We start from the raw sequence: 22,085 nt of genomic DNA on the forward strand, positions 1-22,085 counted from the left end.
CCCCAGTAAGGAGAGAAGAGCTGGAGGTGCGATTACACATAACTTTTGTATACGCCGCCCTTTTCCCTAGCTAGCTTCCTGCTCACATGAGTTGACAAGCTGAGAGTGTAAAAGAGGAAAGAGAAGAGCATTCTGAAAAAGAAGAAGAAAATGGGGGGACCCTTCAACCTGAAAAGATCTAGTGAAATCTGACTCTCTCTCTAAACTTGTAACTTGCTTCTCAAGTATACTGATATTCCCTTAAAAGGGTGAAGATAGGAGGGGAGAGGCAGTGCTGGAGTTTCTTCCCCTGCTTGGAAACGGAACCAAAGACGTCTGCAAACAGGTCCCTGGGAATGACAACAGGTTCCAAGGCTTCATGGCTGGGGCTGGCATAGAACCTCCCTGTCTGGTGAGTACATACGGCTTATGGAGTGAGCGCCTGGTGAAAGGGTGGTTGATGAGGGAAGCTGCCAGGGTTGTGTGGGCACATGGGAATGTAACAGAGGAATGTATTAAAAAAAAGAGGTGTGTGAGTAGAGATGTGTGAGGATTTGCAACAGAACCACTTTATATCCATGACGACCTATGAAGAAACATGGATCCATCTTGAGAGCATTAACCATGTGGGATTGCCATTCAATAGCAGAAGCATTCTATTTAAGGCTACTTACATTAACCAAGCATTGCCCCTGTCTGGGGCAAGACTTTAATTAGCATTCTGAAGGGATAAAACAGAGGAGATAAGTCCTATTGTGTTCAGTGGATTTTACTCTCTGATCGGCATGTTTGAGACTACAGCCTAAATTATGAACAGGGTTAATTGACAAACAGAAAAACAGAAATAAAAGTGTGTGGCCCTATTAAATTCAGACTCCTCGGTGCTTCAGCACAATGTAGGATTGCAACCTACAACAAAAAAATGTCATTTGCTGCTTTAAATACAATACTATATTTACTGTTATCATTCGTGTATTTTGTCATAGATCTTACAGTACTTCCTGCAATACTTTTAAAAAACGTTACAACATCCCAAAGCATGAGAACCTGAGCTGTCACTAAGAAAACACATACATATTTACTCCCTATATTGCAGCAACAGCCATGAATCATAAATGCAGCGTTTAAAGGTCAACCAAGGCATTGTTTGTTTGTTTGCTTGCTTGTTTAGAATATTTTTATCCCACCTTTCTCCACAAAAGGACTCCAGGTGGCTTGCATTATTTTAAATATGATATTAAAAAGCTAAAATCAGTAAGTATACAAATACAAACATTAAAGAATTAAACAAGTATTACCTTAAAAACAATAATTAAAATCAAAGCAATAACTCTCCATTTTTCAAAGGCTAGTATCTAAGGCTTACAATTTGAAAACTACTGTCAAGATTCAAAACGTATTTTATTATGGATATCTATATTTCATTATCAATGAGTTATAGACATCATTTAAATTTTTGATTTAATTTCTTTTTACATTTTCCCCCTGCCCTTCCTCAGAACAGCCAAGAGGACTGATTAGTTTTATCCATATAACAACCCTGTGAGGTAGGCCAGACTGTCCTGAGGTCACAACTAGTGTGTTTCATGGCTAAGAAGAAGTCAAAACCTCCCCCCCCCCGTTCACTGTCTCACACTGCCTACTACCCTACCTATTGTCCCTTGTAATTATGTCGTAGACTATAGGTATGCATCCCTTCACTAACAATGAATCTCATAAAAGTTGTATGTTTCATACCATACATGATCATCTTTCATCAGATGCAAACTGCAGTTCTAGAAAGCTGTAGCATAAGTAGAAAAATACACACGCAGGCAAGAGGTGCTATGAATTTTTTTTTTTAACTGTAGCTGATAATCTTGCGATAGAGGCAATTCAGCTCGAAATGGAAACAGAGGACCTTCATCTGTACATATCTTCCCCATCCTTCCTCTGGTAATCAGAATTGTGATCGTGTTTGTGAACACTATGTGCCAACAAGTGGAGTCCAACGCACGACACCTCTAGCAGGGTTTTCAACAGAGATATTTAAGGAGTGGTTTGCCACCCCTCGGTACATTCATGTGTGTCTATGACTTTGAATTGTGCAACACTCTGATACGAATAGAGATAAGAAAGTACATCCCTATGGCCTAGCGGGGATTTGAACCCCCATCTCCTGAGCCCTAGCCCAGCTCTTGATCCACTACCCACATTACATCTCACACTTAGCCACTGTGAAAAATGAAGCTACTGCAATGTAGGCATTAGAGCATTGGCTTGGGACTTGGGAGCGTCATGAAGATCACTAAGTGATTCTGGGATTGTTATGAGAATAAAGTGGGGAAAGGAGAGCCTTCTATGTTGCTTTGAACTCACTGAAGGAAAAGTAGGATATAAATGTTAACTGAGAAATGCATCCACCCATCCATCTATGGATGCAACAGCAAATGGGATTCCTTTATTTACACAGCTGTGCGACTCATGCCTTTTTTCTTAGACTGGAGGGCTCAGTCAGTCAGCATCTCTTCCTCCTTCTCTCGTTTTGGGGTTTCATAAGCACCTTCTATCTCTAACTCTCTGGCGAGTGGAATTTTCCTGCCCTCCTGCTGTCAGCAAAGTTCAGCTCAGGCATGCATCAACAGAGCTTCAGCTGTCGTTTGCTTTGTTCTTTTCAAGTTATGGGAAATGAGAGTCCAGTCACCAACGTATTGTTATTGCCACATAGAGAGCAAGAAGAGAACTTCCTTCACTGGGAATTCCCTTACGTCATTGAAGGAACAGTGATTAGGAAGCACAGAATGCTATTAATAGGTTTGCTTCCTTGAGAGTACCCAGGCACTTTTATATCTAAAGGGGACTGTGCAACCGTCAGACAGCAGAGGGCCCACTGACTCCACTCCTTCCTTTAACTTGTTCAACATGAATGTGCCGCGTACACACAAGCAATAACACAAAAGCCCTTGCACTTGGGGCAACAGATGTGCAGATAATTCAGGCCACATGGGCTTTTGGAAAGATCTGTATTGCATGCATTAACTAAATTAATCAGGTGAGAATTTTATTTCACTCCATCTTTGGCAAGAACTTATTAGAATGTGCAAACATCTTTATAACATTAGCGGACATAATATGATGTGGGGGAAAAACTGAATAGTAGCTGCAGGCCAACATCTACAGGGCTACAAGTTGCCAAACCCTGTTCTAGGGCTTAGTTTATCCTAGGTAAAACAGCTCAGGTGTCTTTGTAATATTTGTTTTGTTTGTGAATGTACAATAGAAATGTGCAAGCAGAAGTTACTGGATGCAAAGAAACTTCTGCACTTAACAACAAAATCAGCCTTCTAAAACATGCTGTGCACTATGGCCAGAATACAATTACATTTTTATACCAGTATAATGCACTTGATGCAAACCTCAGCGGTGAATAGCCAGAAGTTAGGAAGTCAGTGTAGCCTTTTGCTGTGGTGTGCTGTGTCGCGTGAATTGGTGAGCATTCGTAACAAGAAATGCCTACTCTGACTTCTTAACTTGGGGCAAATTGCCACAGATGTACACCAACTGAGTTAATGTTTATGGGTGTAAGTACCAGGATTTGGGCCTGTTTTTCTATCAGTCCTACTAGTTGAGGGATATCACTTTGCAAAGTCTGGAGAGAGATTTCAGGTCATTAAGGAAATGCTTCTCCCCATCACTAATGCCCACTGAGTCTAAGCAAATGCCAGCAAACGCTACAGGAAGGAATGGTTTCCCAGCAACTCTGAAGACAGTTGACATTGTTGGATGAATGAGTAGATACTGAACTTGTTAATCTTCACAGACACTAAAGAGTTTTTTTTTTTTTTTGCGGTATGTTAAAGATAAGCAACTGATCAACTTTAGACAAAATGCTATAAATGGTTTTGATGTCCGGCGAGCCAGACAGGAGCAGCTCACGGCTCGCGGCCCGTATGTGGCCCTCAGGCCGCACTTTGCCTAGGTCTGGAGTAGAAGGAAGGAGAGATGGAAGAGGGGAAGAATAGAATCATTATATGGGATTATCCTTTTCAAAATTCTAACTATAGTATAGACCTTCTGTATTGCCTATACTGCCCCTGTCGCTTGTGTAAAAAAACCACACAGTGACACAAATTTAGAGGGATTAGCTGCAAGTTGCTGCCCCGTGAAAGCTACAGCTTCAAAGGTTATAGCAGAATAGGATTGGTGCAGATGGGGAACCACATCCAGTCATTGAGTCAATCTCTCCTCAGTCCACTTGCTGAAAGGCCTAAAATGGCAGTCAAAGTTGGATCCCCCCCTCCCAGATGCAAGGCCACTGGGGGACCCTCTACCATCTGTTGTAAATACCTGAGGCAGCTTGCTGCACCATCCCACCTTCTTCCAAAATCCCTGAGGGGGGTCCTGCTTTGAGGTAGGGGTCAAAATCTCCTCCCCCCTAACCACAATTAGATCTGTTCTTAGGCACAAAACCATCAACATATAGTACCATTATAACCAACAAAAGATATGATGAAAATTGATGATCGTGGACCGTTATTTACAGGAACCATAAAAACATGCCTCCCCTTTTCCCCGATCACACAGCCGTACAGCAGCACTTCCAACACAAGGCCTTATTCAAGGGATGGATGGGCGGCTAAAGCCGTTGTGAAGACTGGTTAAGGACTGCTGGAGAAGCCAGTGTTTCCCCAGGGCACCAGAACGAGAACTGCGTTGCTGTGGTCTCCCAGCACACACACTTTAGCCAGCCAGCCTATCCCTGTTTGGCTGGCAGGGATATGAAACTGTGCTTCCCACTTGGCATGCTGTAAATCAGTGATCCTCAACCTTGTGCCTTCAGATGTTTTTGGACTTCAACTCCCAGAAATCCTGGCCAGAAGAGGTGGTGGGGTAGGCTTCTGGGAGTTGTAGTCCAAGAACATCTGGAGGCCCAAGGTTGGGGACCACTGCTGTAAATGACTCCTAAGAAGAGCCCACCGTTTGCAGAACATGTTGCTGTGGCCAATGCTGCTGTGTGCCCTAAGCCATTGCACTGCAAACGGGGTGCTCAGGAAGTCAGACTGAAAGACCACGCCTGACACCTTCAGATGTGTCTTGGCAGTGCCTCTCTTTCCTTTGATGCACAGTATATTGCAAAGGCATGAGTTTAAAAGTGCATCTGTGGCACCAGCCGAACCAGCTGGAGGGAATTGTACCATTATGCCATTAGCATAACCTTGTGTCACCCAGAGGTTGCTTGCCATGTCCCTTGGCACTCCTTTTGGGTGCTTGGGTTCAAGGTGTTTGTGCCCCTTGTGTCATTTCATTCCATCTCTTTGACAGATGCCCATTCTGCCGACTGACCAGCCTCTTCCTATTGAGTGCCATAATCGCCATTCACACTGCCATGTTGTCGGAGGCAAAGTGGAAGAGCCTCCGTCACACCTTGCTGGTGCTCTTCACTGCCACAGTTCTCATTGGGGTCACCTTGCTGGCCCTATCCTCTAACATGAACCCTGTAGGATTTTTCTTCATCGCAGTTGCAGCGTTGTGCTTGATTGGCTACCTCATTAGTGTGGCAGTACAGCAATACTTGAAGCATCAGAATCCAGTGGAGGAAAGCCAAGCAGCCCAAAGGAGACAAAGCCAGGGACGGTAAGCAACAACACTGTTGTAGCCTCTCCTTTGCGTATCTCAGTGTTACATAAGAGACACACCAGTGGCAGTCTGCACAAACAATAGGTCATGTAGCAGGATATGAGCAAAGCATTGTTGGATCACACCAACACACTGTTCAAATTTCAGTGTTAGCTAGCGAGTTCTTTCAGGAAACTTAAAAGCAGGATGCTACGGCAACAACTCATAACTGGGATTTGCACCCAAAATCTGGAACTCATAGGTATATTGCCTCTGAGCACAGAGGTCCTACTGGGCTATTTGTGGCTATATACGGCTGATCATATGCACCTTCTTCATTAAAATACCTTATCTTTTTAAAACTTTTAAAGTCATAATTTTATCTTTGGGCACTGAATTCAATAATGCATTGTGTGAAGTCCCATAGAACAGAACAGTAGGCCAATTGAGAACGTGCAATACTGCAACATCAGTCATCATTCAGCTGATTTAGCTGTTATTCTAAGAATTCACTATACAGTCATGCCCCGCTTTACAATTACCTCGCATTATGACGAATCCGCTTCACAACGTTTTTGCGATCACAAAACGATGGTCTAAATAGGTTTTTTTTTTTTTTTGCTTTGCAATGATTGGTTCCCTGCTTTGGGAACTGATTCTTCGCAAAACGATGTTTTTTTAACAGCTGATCGGCGGCTTCAAAATGGCCGCTGGGTAATTAAAATGGCTCCCCACTGTGTTTAGGGATGGAATCCTCGCTATACAGGCATCAAAAATGGCCGCTGTATGGAGGATCTTCGCAGGACGGTGAGTTTTTAGCCCATTGGAACGCATTGAACGGTTTTCAATGTGTTTCAATGGGCTTTTTATTTTCGCTTTACAATGTTTTCACTTAACAGCGATCTTCCTGGAACAGATTATCACCGTTAAGTGAGGCACCACTGTAAGAGATTTTATAATAAGGTTTGAGTGGAATGAATAAATGAATAAACGAATGACAAGAAATTTTATTTCAAGATTGAAGGCGGAGAATTGTTGCATAAGAGACAAGCATGTAGGGCACAAATCCGAAGATTTACTATGCTAAGCAACAGGATTTTGGCCAATGCTTTGTATATTTCTCAGAAGCATAAAAGAACCTTTTCCTGTGGAAGCAGAAAATCAGCAAAGTGATATTTCAATTTCCTAACTCCATATTTTTACCTACAGAGACAATGCAGCATACGAAGCACCAGCATATGAGGAGGTGGTGGCTACCGGCTACTTATCTGAATCCGCGCCAACAATCTGGACCATCACTTCCAGCCCTGGAACAACTTTGGGGGAGCCCCCACCCTACAGTGTGGTTATTGAGCCTCCTGCCCATGGAGAGACAGTGGTGGGGTCCTTCAGTGTCTCAGTGGCACCAGGTGCACGCCGTGCCTCTGAGGCGGACTTGCACTCGAAGCTTCACCTCAGATTGGTACTTCCCCCGAGACTGCAGCGGGTGGTTTCAGATACCCACGAACTCAAACGGATTGAAGACCGGCCGGAACGGATTGAGCCGCTCACTCCACCCCCTGCTTATGAGAATGCGACAGAGGACGAGGTCTTTGAGGAAGATTTCCAGCCCTCCAGAGTATGACTCAAAAGACTAGAAACTGGCCATGTTCCCAAACTGCTTCCTTCAAACTTGTGAGGATCTTGACTACTGCACTGCACTAGGTATCTCAAACAAAGGCTGTATACAGCTCAACTCCTCCTCTTTGTCCAGATTTTGCAAGAAATGTACAGTATCTGCTACAGGCATGCTGCCGTGAGAGGTCTTCCCTGTTCTTTGTTGGCGTCGTCGGGTTAAAACAGGATCTTCTGACATTCCGTTATGTGGCCTGACATTCTCATAATGTCATTTGCATGTTCTTGGCCTTGTTATAGAGGCTGCTTGGAAACCAGGACTGGAGATGGTTGGACTGGCTGGTAGGGGTTCCAAAGAGATAGATTCTGTGAATTGCTGTGGATATGAACAGCCAAACACCCTGTCCCATATACAGACAATATGTAATCAATACAGAATTGGGGAAGACTGGTAAAGAAGGCATCAATGAACTGTGGATGGCTAAAAAGCATCCAGGATTTACATCTTTGCACTGAATCAAATTGATTACTTAAAATATTCTGCAATATTCTAATTTGTTCTTCCTCAGGCAACCAGGATTTGAAATAAATCAGATGTGAATACTTGGTTGCTCTGAATATATAGCAATTTCTTATGGAGACTGTGGGCTAAGACTATTAAGAAATTCGGCAAATGTAATATAATAATTAGTTAGGCAATCCATATTTCTTTATTGATGAACCACCTGGGTGTTAAAGATGTAAAATTGTATGCCCTGATGGTATAAAAACACACTGGTTGCATAAAAGTGAATAATGAAACAAAAAGGTTTCTGCCTTGCAGGACTTTAAAAAAAGTTGTCTGGTGAATAAAATATTAAAATTTAAATCCAGCTGTTAATCTAATCTAGAGTAGCCTCACTGAATCAAGGGAATAGACACTGATTTATCAAATCCTGTTGATTCAATAAATCTTGTCTCGGGCAATAACAAATGAATTTAGCCCTTAATCAGTGAAAATTATATGAATCCAAATTTATGTTGGTTATGTATCCAAATACTGTATAATGGCTGAAATCCCATTGCTTAGCATACTAAATTGCACTAGATTAGGCCCACTGAATCAGTGGAGATTTGTTGAGTCTATTCGTCCACAGGTTTCATTGCTTCCAGTAGGTCTACTCTAATTGCGACTTCCTTAAGCATTTTAAGTTGCAACTAGAGTAGGCCCATGTGAATCAATGGAACCTACAGGAGAGTTGACTCACTGATTCAGTAACCTGCTCTAGTGCAGTTCACTATGCTGAGCAACAGAATTTCAGCCAGTGTATAGAAAATCACGTTTGGCATACAACATCCAAAACAATAAATGGATGGAATACATTAATTGAGCAAGTTTTTTTCTTCAACATTGCAAGCAGTATGACTTCAGGAATATTTTGAAGCAGAATATTATCCAAATAGTTATTGTGCTTATTTTTCTAAATGTCATGTACTCTCTGGTGGAAAAACGCAAAGGCAGGCTGAGGTCAGGTGAGGGGTATCTGTGGAAACTGGTTAAAAAAACAGATGAAGAAGGAGTTTTACTACATTTGGTCCACTCAAGCTGGACCATGACTAGGTAAACAAAAAGGATTTACTCCTTTGCATAGGCTTTTGCTCTAATTCTATGTGAGTATGCTTTCTCCAGACAATGAATACGCTCTTAAGACTGCTTACTCAGAAGTAAATCATATATGAGATACCTTGGAGATACCTAAAGGAATTGATGGTTGTTGTAGGTTTTTCAGGCTCTTTGGCTGTGTTCTGAAGGTTGTTCTTCCTAACGTTTCGCCAGAGCTCAGACAGAGTTTTAGCTCCTGTTCTCTGAAGATGCCGGCCACAAAGACTGGTGAAATGTTAGGAAGAACCTCCAGAACACGGCCAAAGAGCCCGAAAAATCTACAACAACCATCAGATCCCGGCCTGAAAGCCTTCGAGAATACCTGCAGGAATTATTTCCACATACATTTACTTAGGATGGGCATCATCAGTTTTAAAGGATTCGCCAAGCTACATATGCACTGAAAAACTGCAGCATTCATCCTGATGTTTAATAATGATCCTGCACTGACATTAGACAGGCACTGAACTACTGTGGCTTGTATATCTGCAACAGGCTTTCAAGGAACAATTGCAACTCAGTTGAACCTTTTATCCATTGGATGAACTTCCCTATCAAGTGAACAAGGCATCTGACAAAGAGAGGTGACCTCCTATGAGATAAGACTTGTCAGCAAAGATCAGTCAGAAGTAGTTAAAGAACTGCTCAGGGTTGGATCATCTTGAGCCAGTCTGTACAACCAGTGAGTTATAAGTAGCAAATTGCAACAGCCCTCAAAAGACAAAAGGAACATTGCTGCTTTTATTGAAATGTTTCACAGTTAGATATAAATAAAACTGGTGGTGTTCTTATTTTGTGCACATATTCCTCACTTGATAAGTACCACCAACTAGCTAGATGAATAATCTCAAAGGGAATTGAAACAACCTCTTCTCTATCCGTGCTAGAAAAGCTTGTTTTACTTCCACAAACATGTGTTTTGCTCATCTAGTACACTGGGGAAGCAACCATTAAAACATTTCAATCAGTAAATATCCTTTCCAATATCCTTTAAGGCCTTTTTCCATGCATTTGGGTGAATAGGGGAAATGACAACTCTGCTGGCTTGCCAATATCACAGACAAACAGTTCTGTGTTCTCTTCCAAAGACAGGCCATATGCCAGCACACCTACATGTTCCCTTTAAAGAAAGAAAACAGTTGGTGTTTTCAGCAAAAACCTCACAGGCGGCTAACAGAATCGGAAGCCTGTCCTCCTCTTTGGCGATGTGTTAAGTGGGGACCCTTCCTCTCAGTTAGTATTTCTGGTTGAGTAGAGATTTCAGCCCAAGTCTCCTGATTCTGCATCTGACACTCTGTGCACACTACCACACTGGTTATTCGGTAGATACCTTGATTAGACCAATAAACATCTCAAAAACAAGTTTGAAGAGCTTTTCATCAGGCTGGCCCTTACAAAGCTTGCATGGAAGGAGAGAAAACATCCTCAAATCATCTTGGTCAGAATTTAAGGCTGGCTATTACAAATACTGTAATAAATTTACACAGTTAGATCTTTGTACATGGCAGAGGCTTGAATTGGTAAATATTTCTAATCAGCTCTCATTTTGAAATAAAATTGTTCTGGAAGGAGATGGTCATTGTGTAAGAAAAGAAGCAAACAGATATAATTACCGATGCACAGCAGAGAGCTCTGGCATAGCATATCAGTTCTGTACTAACGTCACATACAAGGTCAGTCCCAAGAATGGGCATTCTTACACCAGAGTTCAGACCATTCCTCTAAAAGAACTGATTGTTGCCTAGCTAAATAAAGAAAACTGCAGCACCTTCTCTTTATTTTCTTTCTGCATGTATTCGTTTTTAGCAAACTGGAGGCACAGGACATTTCAGAGCGCTACTGAACACTGACTACAGCTTATTTATCTTTCTGATTTATACCCCTTCTTTCTTTCAGTACTCTCTTCCAAAGTGGTGGTTACCTACCCACAGTCATATGCAATATGGTGACATTCAGTGCATTTCCACTTAAATCATAATCAAAGACAAATCAAAATTAGCATATACAAATTTCATGCAAATAGCCTCCTTTTTTTTGAAGGAACTCTTTTTGTTGTTCCTTTTTGTCCATGTCCTCCTTTTTGGCAACGGAGCAGTGACCACCCTTATTCCCTTCCCCACATGCAATCCTTTTATGTCTGGTCAGTTCATATAATCCAGACATTCTCCATCTTACTTTGAAAATCTTCGGTGGCCTTATCCTCTGACCCCCAGACTCACATAGCTGATATACCACATTGTATAATTTAAAAAACTAATGTCAAAAGTTGTCGAAGGACAACCTTTCTTTGTTTTCGAATGATGCACACACATATTGAAACAAGCATTGTCTGAATTAAGCAATTCTCTTGTGCCAATGAAAAAACGTATTCCTCTTTTAAGACCCTGCCTGCCGACTGTGAAAGCAGGATACTACTGTAAATCTATTCAATAATTAATTAATTACAATTCACATGATTAATTGAATTTCTATTTCTTTAATCATATAACCATCCTTGTGCAAGCCATGTGACCGACAGAAACATTAATCAGGTTGTTAGATAAAAAAAATCAAACTTTTTTCCCTTCTGTTGTGAGAGAGGAAATACTGTAATGCCCTCTTCTGGATTATGAAATGTATAACATAGCCCAAAGTGATCTTTCATTTTGAATGTTATTTAATATTTCATGTGGTTACTAAACCAAGCAAAAATCTTGGTCTTCTTCGTGGAAACAAAGACAGAGGAGGAAGGGGGCAAACTGCCCTAGGACGCAACAAGGTCGAGGGCCTTGGTGATAAAGATTCATATTGTCTAAGACAGAGGAGAACAAAGGCTCACGGGCCACCTGATTCTCATTGCTGCTTGGCACCCATCAATTTTTGGGGGACAAAACTGTACAGGGACAAAAATGTTGCCGTGCCTTCTGCTGTTCTGTTTTAGGCCGGACATCTCCCTCAGCCAAATCCAAAGTGATTGCTGGTTACTTCCGATTTCAAAAGCAACAACATTCCTGGGTCCAAAACTGCCAGTTCCTTCACATGTGGCAAAACCGCCACATGTGAAGTATTCCGTGAGACACAGGAGCTATGATCTACTGATAGCATTTGAAACAGTGCATGCCCCATGCCCCCACTGCACCTGTGCAAATTCTTATGATCAGAGAGGCCTACTGACTTATGATGTCCCGTATTCAAATGGATCTCCTTTGGATTTCACAGAGAAAAATTGTTCATATGAGAAAGCTGCACTTAGAGTGACCCTTTTGATGGTTTTCCTTGTGGAGAATACTCACAAGTGGTTTGCCATTCCCATCTTCTAGAGTTGCCCTGGCCCTGAAGTTGCAAACAAGTGTTTGACAAGGAAACATGCAGTTGGAGTCTCACATTTCATAGCCTCATTAGCTGATTACATTGAAACTTTTAGTTTTAACTGCTCTATTCAGCATGTGTTTGTAGAGCATGACGGTATTAGAATGAATTTTATACATATGCTCAGGAAATAATTCTTTGCTTTTTAATATATATATATTTAAAATCCAGAAAACTGACTAAGAGGTGTTTACTTTTGTAAAAAATTCCCACCCTTATCCCCTTCCACTCTCTTGATCAGCTGGCAACCTTAATTTCCACTCTCACCTGCTAATGAGGCCTAGAAACCAAAACCAAGAATACTAAGCCCAAAACAAGGATGATTCCAAAACAATCTTTTGCCAACATAGCCTGTAAAATGCAGGAACCCATCTAATGCTGGCAGCAGGGGTAAGAACAGCTGAAGGCAACATTTCTGTCAGGAAGATATGGTGATACTTGCTTGAGGGCTTTGCACATAAGGCTTATGCACTCTGCTCTTAAAAAGATACTGAGAATTAATAATTATCATGGGCCATTAAATTAATTACTACTTATGGCGACCCTTTCCAGGGTTTTCCCGGTAGAAAATACACGGAAGTGATTTGCCCTTCCCTTCTTCTGGGGGCGCCCCCGGGACTGTGCAGCTTGCCCAAGGGGACACAGGCTGGCTCTTCTCCCAGGAGGCACAGTAGGGAATCGAACTCCCATCCCACTGAGCTATCCAGCCAGTTCGAAATACATACACATACAGTATACTGTATAATCTAGAAGTTAGCATTAGCCATTAATAGCACCAGACCTTATTTGTAGTGTGGCCCATTGCTTCTTATTTAAATAAACAGTAAGCAGAAATTGGATAAGATCTCACAACGGCGAGTAGATGCAAATCCCACACCACCGTAAAAAATATCAGTGGTTTACCCGCAACTATACAGAGAGCTCTAGAGCGCGAGATCACTGGAAATGGGGGGAAACCACGAAAGATGCTTTGCACGGATCTGCGCTAATGAGACAAGGCAGGGGCCGCTACTTCGATTAACCCTCCGGCGAAAGGAGAGGGCGCTCAGAAATCCACCGTAGCCGCACAGTAAGAGAATACCATTCGAACCTAAATATGAGGAACTACGCATGCGCCGCAGGAACCAAAGCGAGTTTCTCGAGGGCGCTTTTGAGACGAGCGGTTTTTAAGACGGCTCGGTGGCTTCTTCCGAGCGCGCCAGGGCCCCAACTCTGCGCAGGCGCCACAAATCCGGGGGCGGGGAAAAGAGAGAGAGAGACTCCATTTGCGACCACGTGATCAGGAACCATGCCCGCCTCCACTGTCACCCGACACTTCCTCCTCCTCCTCCCTTTATTTCGTAGGATGTTGGCAAAAGAAGGAAGCATTTAGGCGGGAAAGTGTGCTGGCTTGGGTCTCCCTCGCGCGCGCCTTCGTGGGCCTCCCGCCTGAAGGCTCCAGGGAGCGCCCGGAAGTGGCAGGTGCGGGCCGAGGCCCGTCTAGGAGTTGGTGAGTGGCTCTCCTGTTCCCCCCCCTCAGCACGGCGGGGGAGGGGAGGGGGGGCGGAGCAGGAAGAAGTTGGGCCCGCTCCTGAAGGAGGAGGAGGAGGAGGAGGAAGGAAGGGGGGGGTGAGGAGACGGGAGGACCGATTGCGGACTGCGGGGGGGGGGGGTTGCGGAGAGATGGCGGGAACGACGGGATTTCCTGTCAGGCCCATTTTCTGGTTGATCTGCCCAGGTTCCTTTCCTCCTCCTCCTCCTCCTCCTGCCTTCCTTCCTTTACGTGCCTCTCCCTTGTGTTTCTTGCCCTTCCAGTCAGTCGCCTCTGATCTACAGCTTCTTCCCTCACATGGCCTGGGTCCCAACTCCCTCAAGGAGCGTGTCTCCCTTTAGGAGCCTGCCCAATTGTTAAAACCATCAGGGGAGGCCTTGCTCTCAGTCCGGCCACTTCCACAGGCGTGTTTGGTTGGGGGGGGGGCGCAGGAAGAGGGCCTTCTGTGTTGCTGCTCCCCAGACTCTGGAACTCCCTCCTACAGGAATCCAGTCGGGTTCCCCCATCTTCGTTGTCCTGCAAGCAGGCAAAGACATTTCTCTTCAGGCAAGCTTTCCCTGAGAGAGTAGCTGCCTCAGTTGGCTTTTTTCAATAGGTTGTTGTGCCTCACTGCTTTGAATGTGTTTTTGGTGTTGCTTTTGTTTTCCATCTTTTTGTTTGGTATTTGGTCCTTTTAATATGTTTATCTTTTAACTATGTTTAGCTTTCAAAACTGTCTTTTAATGATGTAAGCCGCCTTTGTATACTCATTATTTTTAGCATTAAATGATGGCTTTTATTCATATAACCTACCTTGTAGTCTTTTAAAGGAGAAAGGCAGCGTAAAAATATTTGAAATAAATAAATAAAATATCAGGATGCTTAAGAAATGTGTAATAAGATAAGGCATAGTTTTACCATTTTCACTCTCCCCCATTGGGTTTCACAGCCGAGCAGGGACTTGAACCCAGGTCTCTCAAATCTCAGTCCAGTGCTCTATCCACTACATTAGTTGTCACTTATCTCAGTAGTGTGTGTTACATATCACAGTTGACTTCCAGTGTTTCTTTGACGTTTATCATAAGATCATTGCTGCACTTATACAGAATGTATAAAAGGCAAACAGCAGGATGTGATCTGCTAAAATAACTTACTATCTATCGTAGAACTGCAGAGCTGGACTCCTAGCATGAAAAGGGAAAGATGTGAAGAAGACAGTGTATGGTTGTCTAAAGGTGTCAGATCTTAGATGGTGGATTTTAAACTGGTATCTGAGAAGGACCTGCTTGCCCTTGCACTCCTAGGAAAGGTAGGTTTTTTACATTCTTAAAATGTTAGATAAATCCTTGTAATAGCAGACATACAAGAATCAGTAAGGGAAAGTCTCTGACTTATTTGAAACAATTACAGTATCTGAAAAGAAATCATTTAAACATCCTAGGTCTCTGACATTAACCTGTTTCCTAAATGTTTTTTATAGTCCTTGGTGAAACTCGCACATTTAATCACAAGTTCTTCCTGCATTTTTTGCTTGTAAAGAAGGATATGTTCAAGTTGATGCAAAGGAATCATGTTGTAAAGCTGGTACTAGAACATTTGGGAAGAATGTCAAATAAAAGTGATGCTGATACAATTCAGGATTGGCTCTGATGATGTATGGAGAACTTAGGGAGGCCTATGTACAAAAGAGATAAGTATGGTGACCTCTGTGGCAGGGGCATGAGTGACCTGAATAGCAACAGAAGAAAAAGGCTGAAGGATAGGAAGATTACGAACTAGATGTGAAATTTTATCATATGTAGATATGTATTGCAAAAGAAAAACTATTCTTTGCGGCAAACATTGCTTGGATTAGAGTGTTGTCTATTTTGTCAGGTTGTGACTGACCTGAAAGAGAAGGAATTAAGGCTTCTAAGAGGTAGCAATCTCTCATTTCCTTGGATGTGGTGATATTTAAAATAATAGTGTTGGAGGAGGGACATCAAGGGAGAAAGGCAGGAAGAATAGGTAAAGGTAGTTATGACTAGAACCTGGTAAAGCTTCCAGATGCTTTGTGGTGGTTACAGAACATGCTGGTAGGGTTTCAGCACAGCAATTACAGTCTGGCAGGGCTTGGACAAGATTCTTCTAGAATTTGTTTTTTGAGGTTCTGCCTGCTTAATGTAAAGCTTTACTTAATTATGTATAAAATTGAAATATACCTGCAGTTTTTGATTAGGAAACAGTTGCATTCCATTTACACAAAATTTAGGAAGTACTAGTATAGAAAGTGAGCCAATCCCCTTAGAAGAAAAGGAATTAGCTAAAATTGGTTACTGTATTTCTTGCCAATAGAACATGACAGGATACTGTAGTACAGTTACGTACACATTGGCTCAGGTTTTTGCCATGTCTTTGTTTGAAAAACCAAACTTTTTCTTCAGTACTAAAATAATCTAGCTTTTATCTATTTTTTTTTCACTTTTACATAGCACAGTAGCTGACATTCTGTGGTCAGAGTATTTTTTTAAAAAGAATAAAATGTTAGTAATACAGTGCAATACAAAAACTACAATAGTACAGGCAGCAATATTATGCAAAAAATTATCCAGCCTATGAGCTACAGCCACCATCAGGAAAGGAGCAGTGCAAACATATGAAGATGTTACATCAATTCCTAAAATGCTTGACAGAATTAAAAAGTCCACATGAGACCATAGGTTTCATGTACAGCTGTCTGGGTAGAGCGTTCCAAAGATGGTACCGCAACTGAAAGGTTGCTTATGTTCATATATATATATATTTTAAAAATCTTGTCCAGAGATGTTCTAGTGCTAAACTAGTATTTAAGCTCATATATTTTTTAAAAAAGGAGGATGATTGTGGGGAGAAAGAATGCAGGAGAGGGTACTCCCATGGTCCTGAGCACCATGCCCCAACTACTGTACCTATGTTGTTGAAACACCACCAGCAGACACACACCCATCTTTACAAGAACAAATCAACTGATCACACAAAAAAAGCCTGTTTAAATCATTCCAGTTTGGAAAAAAATAGACGCCTCCAGTGGCAAAGGAAAAAAAAAAGCTGCATTGAGAGAAAAAGAACCAGACCAATTTGAAATAGCCCTTATTTTGATTTATTTTATTTATTTGACTTGTATGCCACCTGCACTCTGCAAGAGTTAATGTCATAGTATCAGAAAAAAAAACCTTCAGATCAACCCAGTAGTCACAGCCTAAATATAGAAGGACATGCTGCTTTAGGTGACCACCCACATGTCATTTAGAGTTTAATAATTAAAATCTGGAATTTAATTCAGGCCTGGAAAGACAATAACAGCCGAAACAAATGACAATACTGATACTGAAGATGATTTATAAATAAAAATATGGCAGGGTGGATTTGATTTAAATCATATTTATTTATATCACTGGTCAGTTATACTCAATTTAAATCATGGTTTTCTGCAAAAAGGTTCTTTCCTGTTTGCTGTTATAACCATCATATTTACAACCCCAGTGAAGTTTCATTTTCAAAAATAATGTGAAGGAGCAGTAGATCCCAAGGCAAAAGAGCAAAGTGAGCCGTCCCGTCAGCTAGAGACTTCGAAAGAGGAGAAAGTTATAGAAGTAGGGAAGACAAAAGAAATTAAGGTATCGAAAATAATAGAAGGAAAGAAAGAGGGATCAAAGGAGAAGGAGACTGAAGTATGTCTGGTGGAAGAGAGAGAGGGAGAAGAGGGGAAAGAGTTAATTCTATCCTTGTGGGAGGAGGAGATAGGGGGGAAAGTGGGAGGAGATAGTTCAATATAAGAGAGAGAGGGGAAGAAGAAAATTATGAGAGTGCATGGGTTGTTAGAGGACTTTCCAAATTTGAATGTAGGAGGGTTACTACCTGATCCAGAAAAATATAAAGAAAAGAAGACCTCGGTTGAAGCCCTAGAATGGACAGTCATGGTTTTCTTTCGAGGACAGGGTCACTCAAGGAAGGTGATTCGACCAGACCCATCCTTCAACCATCCACCTCCAGAGGGAGATTGGGCCAGACACCCATGTTGTGGGACAATCTGCGCTGTCCAGAGTGCTCCATTGAGGAAGCCCACAGCTCGGGAATGGTTTGGACCAGCCCCGCAATGAATCTTATTAATCTGCAGACTGAGTTATTGTCTTCCCAAATTGAACAGTTACGAGATCTCAGTTGTTTTGAACTGTTAGAAGTTATAATAGATTCACTAAATGTCAAATTGAGTAAATGTCTTAATGTTCGAAAAGGGACTCAGTAGTCATTTCCCACCAAAAAAGCGGAACTGCTCCAAACTTTTAATGAACCCAATCACAAATAACTTTTCCAGTTTTCCAGTTAAAGTTATATCAGAAAATTGAGCTAATATTTTAACTGTTAATATCTCCTAATCAAATTCTGTTTCACCCCAAACAATCTTATATCCGTTGAATTTCTTGAAACCTATCACTTAAAACAGTGGTCCCCAACCTTTTTTGGGGCCACGTACCAGCTGGGGGGAGCGAGCTCCATGTGCAGGGGGGTGTGACAAACCCAGACCTACTGGGATCTGCCACACGTTAACTAAGCTGCCACCAACCATTCCCTATAAGAAGTCACACAGACCAGGGATGGATTTTTAAACAAATAAAGAATAAGGTTTATTTAACTACAACACACAGGGAAAAATAAAACAATCAGGTGAATAAGATTTAGTAACGTGGCTTATTCTCATTCATACATGCATACAGTTTGGTTCACACAGAACCCTTAACTTGAAGCACAGACCCTGAACCTATCAGTTCTGGCTAACCAACAGACACCTGAACCTATCAGGTTGGTACTCTGACACACAGTAGTACCCTGTCTGACACACAGACTCCCACACCAGCTTCTTCTTCCCAGCTGCTGCTTCGTCACTTCCCAGCGTCTCCCTTCTCCACACAGGCTTCACCTATATATACAGTACAGCCCCTCCTCCTGATGTCCCGCCTTCCACTCCCCATAGGATGGAACTTTCCCTCCAAACCCATGACAGACAGGTAACATCAGTGCTGTATGTAACACCTCCCCTCTTTATAAGTTGTTTTGTAGGGGGAAAGCTAAGGTGCTTTTTCCCAAAAAACAACCTGGATAAAACACACAACAACAGTTATACATACCATATCATACTTATTTATACTTACATTCTAAGTTAACCATAGCAATTAGGCATTTAAACATTTACCATATACATTACATCAATTTACCTTTATTCATACAAACCAAGTTCAAAAAAAACCAGGTACATTTAACTTTTTGTCATCAATATATATATATAGTCCATGTTTCTTTCGCCGTCTTCAATCTTCAGGTCTTCTTGACAAGGCGTCAGCAACACAGTTCACTGACCCTCTGACCACCTTCACTTCAAAGTCATAGTCCTGTAGGTTTAAAGCCCACCTCATAAGTTTGCTATTGTGGGTTTTCATTGTCTTTAACCATTGCAGTGGTGAATGGTCAGTGCACAGAACAAAATGTCTTCCCCAGATGTAAGGCTTGGCCTTCTGGATCGCGTAGACTATGGCCAAACACTCCTTCTCCACGGTTGCCAAATGTCTCTCACCTTTTTGAAGTTTCCTACTCAGGTAGGACACTGGATGCTGGTCACCATTCTCATCCTCCTGGCACAGAACTGCTCCTACCCCGCTGTTAGACGCATCGGTGTAGACGATGAACTCCCGGTCGAAGTCTGGAGCACGCAGCACTGGATAGTTGATTAGCGCCTCCTTCAACCTCTGGAACGCCTCCTCACAGTCGCTGGTCCACGGGATGCCGTCATCAGCCTTCTTCCTCGTCAGATCGGTCAGCGGAGCCGCAATCTTGCTAAACCTCGGGATGAACTTTCTGTAGTAGCCCACCAACCCAAGAAATGATTTGACTTTTTTCTTGGTGTTGGGTCTAGGCCAATCACGAACAGCTTCTATTTTGGCCTCCAGGGGTTTTATCACTCCTCCCCCTACCATGTGACCCAAGCACTTTACTTCTGGGCTACCCAGCTGCAGTTTGTTCCCTCTGCAAGGCCTAGGCCAAAGCACTTCCTCCCCTGGGTCAAAGTGCCTCTCCCCGGCTCTCTGGACACACCAGGCTTTCTTTCTGACCTTTTGAGCTTGCAGGGTCTCTGCTGCTAGCTCTAGGTTTCTCTTTAGGTCCTTCCTCAAAGAGTCTCTATCTGTCACAACGTCTTGTGGGTCATCCTGGGTGATCTGCTCCCAATTTTGTTTGATCAAATCAAGGGGCCCTTTCACCCTTCTCCCAAATAAAAGTTCAAATGGACTGAACCCGGTACTGGCTTGTGGCACTGATCGATAAGCAAACAAAAGGGATTGCAGCTTCTGGTCCCAATTGTTTGGACTCTCTGCCAAGTAAGCCCTAATCATGCGCATTAAAGTCCCATTGAACTTCTCAGTTAACCCATTACTTTCAGGATGATAGGCAGTGGTTTCCTTGTGCTTAATTCCACAGATTTGCCATAAGCGTTTCATGAGCTTTGATGTGAACGATGCGCCCAAATCTGTGATTATTTCTGAGGCAAATCCCATCCTGGACATATACCCCACCAAGGCATCGGCCACTGTGTTAGTTTCAATGTTAGTCAAGGGTATGGCTTCAGGGTACCTTGTGGCATGGTCCACAATTGTGAGAATGAACCTGTTCCCCCTCTTTGTGGCCTTGGGCAAAGGTCCCACAATATCCACCCCTATGCATTTGAACGGAGTGTCAATCACAGGCAAAGGGCACAACTTTGCTTTGGTCCTGTCGCGGCTATTCCCCTGCCTTTGACACACATCACATTGTTTACAGAACTCCCTGATCTGCTTCCCTATGTCAGGCCAGTAAAAATTCTGTGTGATTCTCTGCTGTGTTTTGTTCACCCCTAAGTGTGCAGCAAACATGTCAGAGTGCCCCCTTTGTAAGATCATGGGGCGATACTTTTCAGGTACCACCAGCTGACTTCTGATCCCTTCTCCCCCTTTTGAGATATTCCTCAGGGTCTCTCTATATAAAATCCCCTTTTTCTCCAGAAATCTCACTGGGGTTTCAGGTGTTAGCTGGGCGTCAGTCACCTGTTCAAAACACTTTTGGAGAGTGGCGTCTGCCTTTTGCTCTTGTCCAAATCTGCTGTCTGTGGTTAAGGTTTCCACCACAGCTTCTGAACTCCCCTCTGCTTCCGTCTCTGGCTCATCATTACCCCCCTGAACTGTCCCCGTGGTGGCTTGTGAACGTGTAATCACTAGCACCCGTTTCACATGTTCAGCCAGGTCATTTCCCACGAGCACGGCTGCTGGCAGAGTCGATGAAATTGCTAGCCGCCAAACTCCCCTCCAGCCTTGAAAGTTGACAGGTACCTCCGCGACTGGGAGTGAGATTATCTGCCCCTCAATCCCTGCTACCTTTATGCTCTCATTCGGGATTATATATTCCCTAGGAATAATATCTGGATGGCACAGGGTCACCTGAGAACAAGTGTCCCGCAGCCCCCGATACTGACGGTCAAGTATTCCTACGTCCACCCCTGCTGTCTCAAACAACTGAGAATCTGTTCTCACCAGCAGGCAGCGCCTGACCTCTACAAGAGGACCATTTTCCTCAGCCTGATCAGCAGATGTAGCTGTTCCAGATTGAGTAGCCATGGCAACAGGCTCCCTCAGTGACAATGAGCCTTGCTCTTTCTGGACACAGAACACAGCTTTTGGCCTGGTTCCACTCGAATCCTGAGGCACCATTCCTTTTAGCTGCTTTAATTTCTCACACTCTGAGATCAGATGGCCCTTTCCCTGACAGAAATAACATTTTCTGGTGTATTTTGAGTCTTTCTCATCTTGTTTTGGTTTTCCCTCCAAAATCTGAGGTCTTAGTTTCATGTCTGAGGGCTTCCCTTCACCATGGGCCCCTCCCCCTTGCTGGCTTTTCCCTGGTCCCTGAGAGTACTTGCTGTAGGTTTCTTTAGGTTTCCCCATCGCTTTCCCCTCACCCAAGGGCTTTCTTATTTGGGAAATAAAATCTGCAATCTCGGCGGCTTCTGCCACAGATTTTGGTTTCCTTTCCCTCACCTGGAATTTCAGTTCCCCATGCAGGACTGAATAGAACTGTTCCAGCGCTATCAAATCTTTAAGTTGCTGAAAGGTCTCTGTCCCCTCCTGAGATAGCCATTTCTCAAGCAGCCTCACCAATTGAGCCCCCACTTGGGTAAAAGTCTGCTCTGGTTTCTTTGTGAGGGACCTGAATCTTTGCCTCAGCTGTTCCGCATTTATCCCATGTCTTGCAAACACCAGTTTTTTAAACTCTGCAAAATTTTTCATCAGTTCCTCAGGCATCTCGGCATAGACCTCAGCCAGGCTACCACTGATTAAAGATCGCATGATGGTCATCTTC

General features: G+C 43.0%; 2 protein-coding genes across 6 annotated transcripts in view; both read left to right on the forward strand.

Moving 5' to 3' along the window:
- Positions 1-252: 252 nt before the first annotated feature.
- On the forward strand, positions 253-7,976 carry TMEM139 (transmembrane protein 139). The gene is made up of 3 exons (XM_020815612.3): positions 253-391; positions 5,281-5,592; positions 6,784-7,976. The coding sequence occupies exons 2-3, from the start codon at positions 5,345-5,347 to the stop codon at positions 7,196-7,198; spliced, it is 663 nt and encodes a 220-aa protein (XP_020671271.3). The 5' UTR covers positions 253-391; positions 5,281-5,344; the 3' UTR covers positions 7,199-7,976.
- Positions 7,977-13,528: 5,552 nt separating this feature from the next.
- Positions 13,529-22,085, forward strand: part of CASP2 (caspase 2) — a 34,634-nt gene continuing 26,077 nt past the window's right edge. For 3 of the 5 annotated variants that reach the window (XR_013541314.1, XM_072991823.2, XM_072991825.2), the window contains exons 1-2: positions 13,529-13,667; positions 14,855-14,997. The gene's annotated coding sequence lies outside the window, so the exon portion shown is untranslated. Of the gene's footprint in view, positions 13,668-13,739; positions 14,256-14,854; positions 14,998-22,085 lie in introns of those variants that run through there. The other 2 variants (XM_078384763.1, XM_072991824.2) reach the window with 2 other exon arrangements.

The sequence above is a fragment of the Pogona vitticeps genome, chromosome 2 (genome assembly GCF_051106095.1).
Source record: "Pogona vitticeps strain Pit_001003342236 chromosome 2, PviZW2.1, whole genome shotgun sequence".
Classification (NCBI taxonomy): Eukaryota; Metazoa; Chordata; class Lepidosauria; order Squamata; family Agamidae; genus Pogona; species Pogona vitticeps.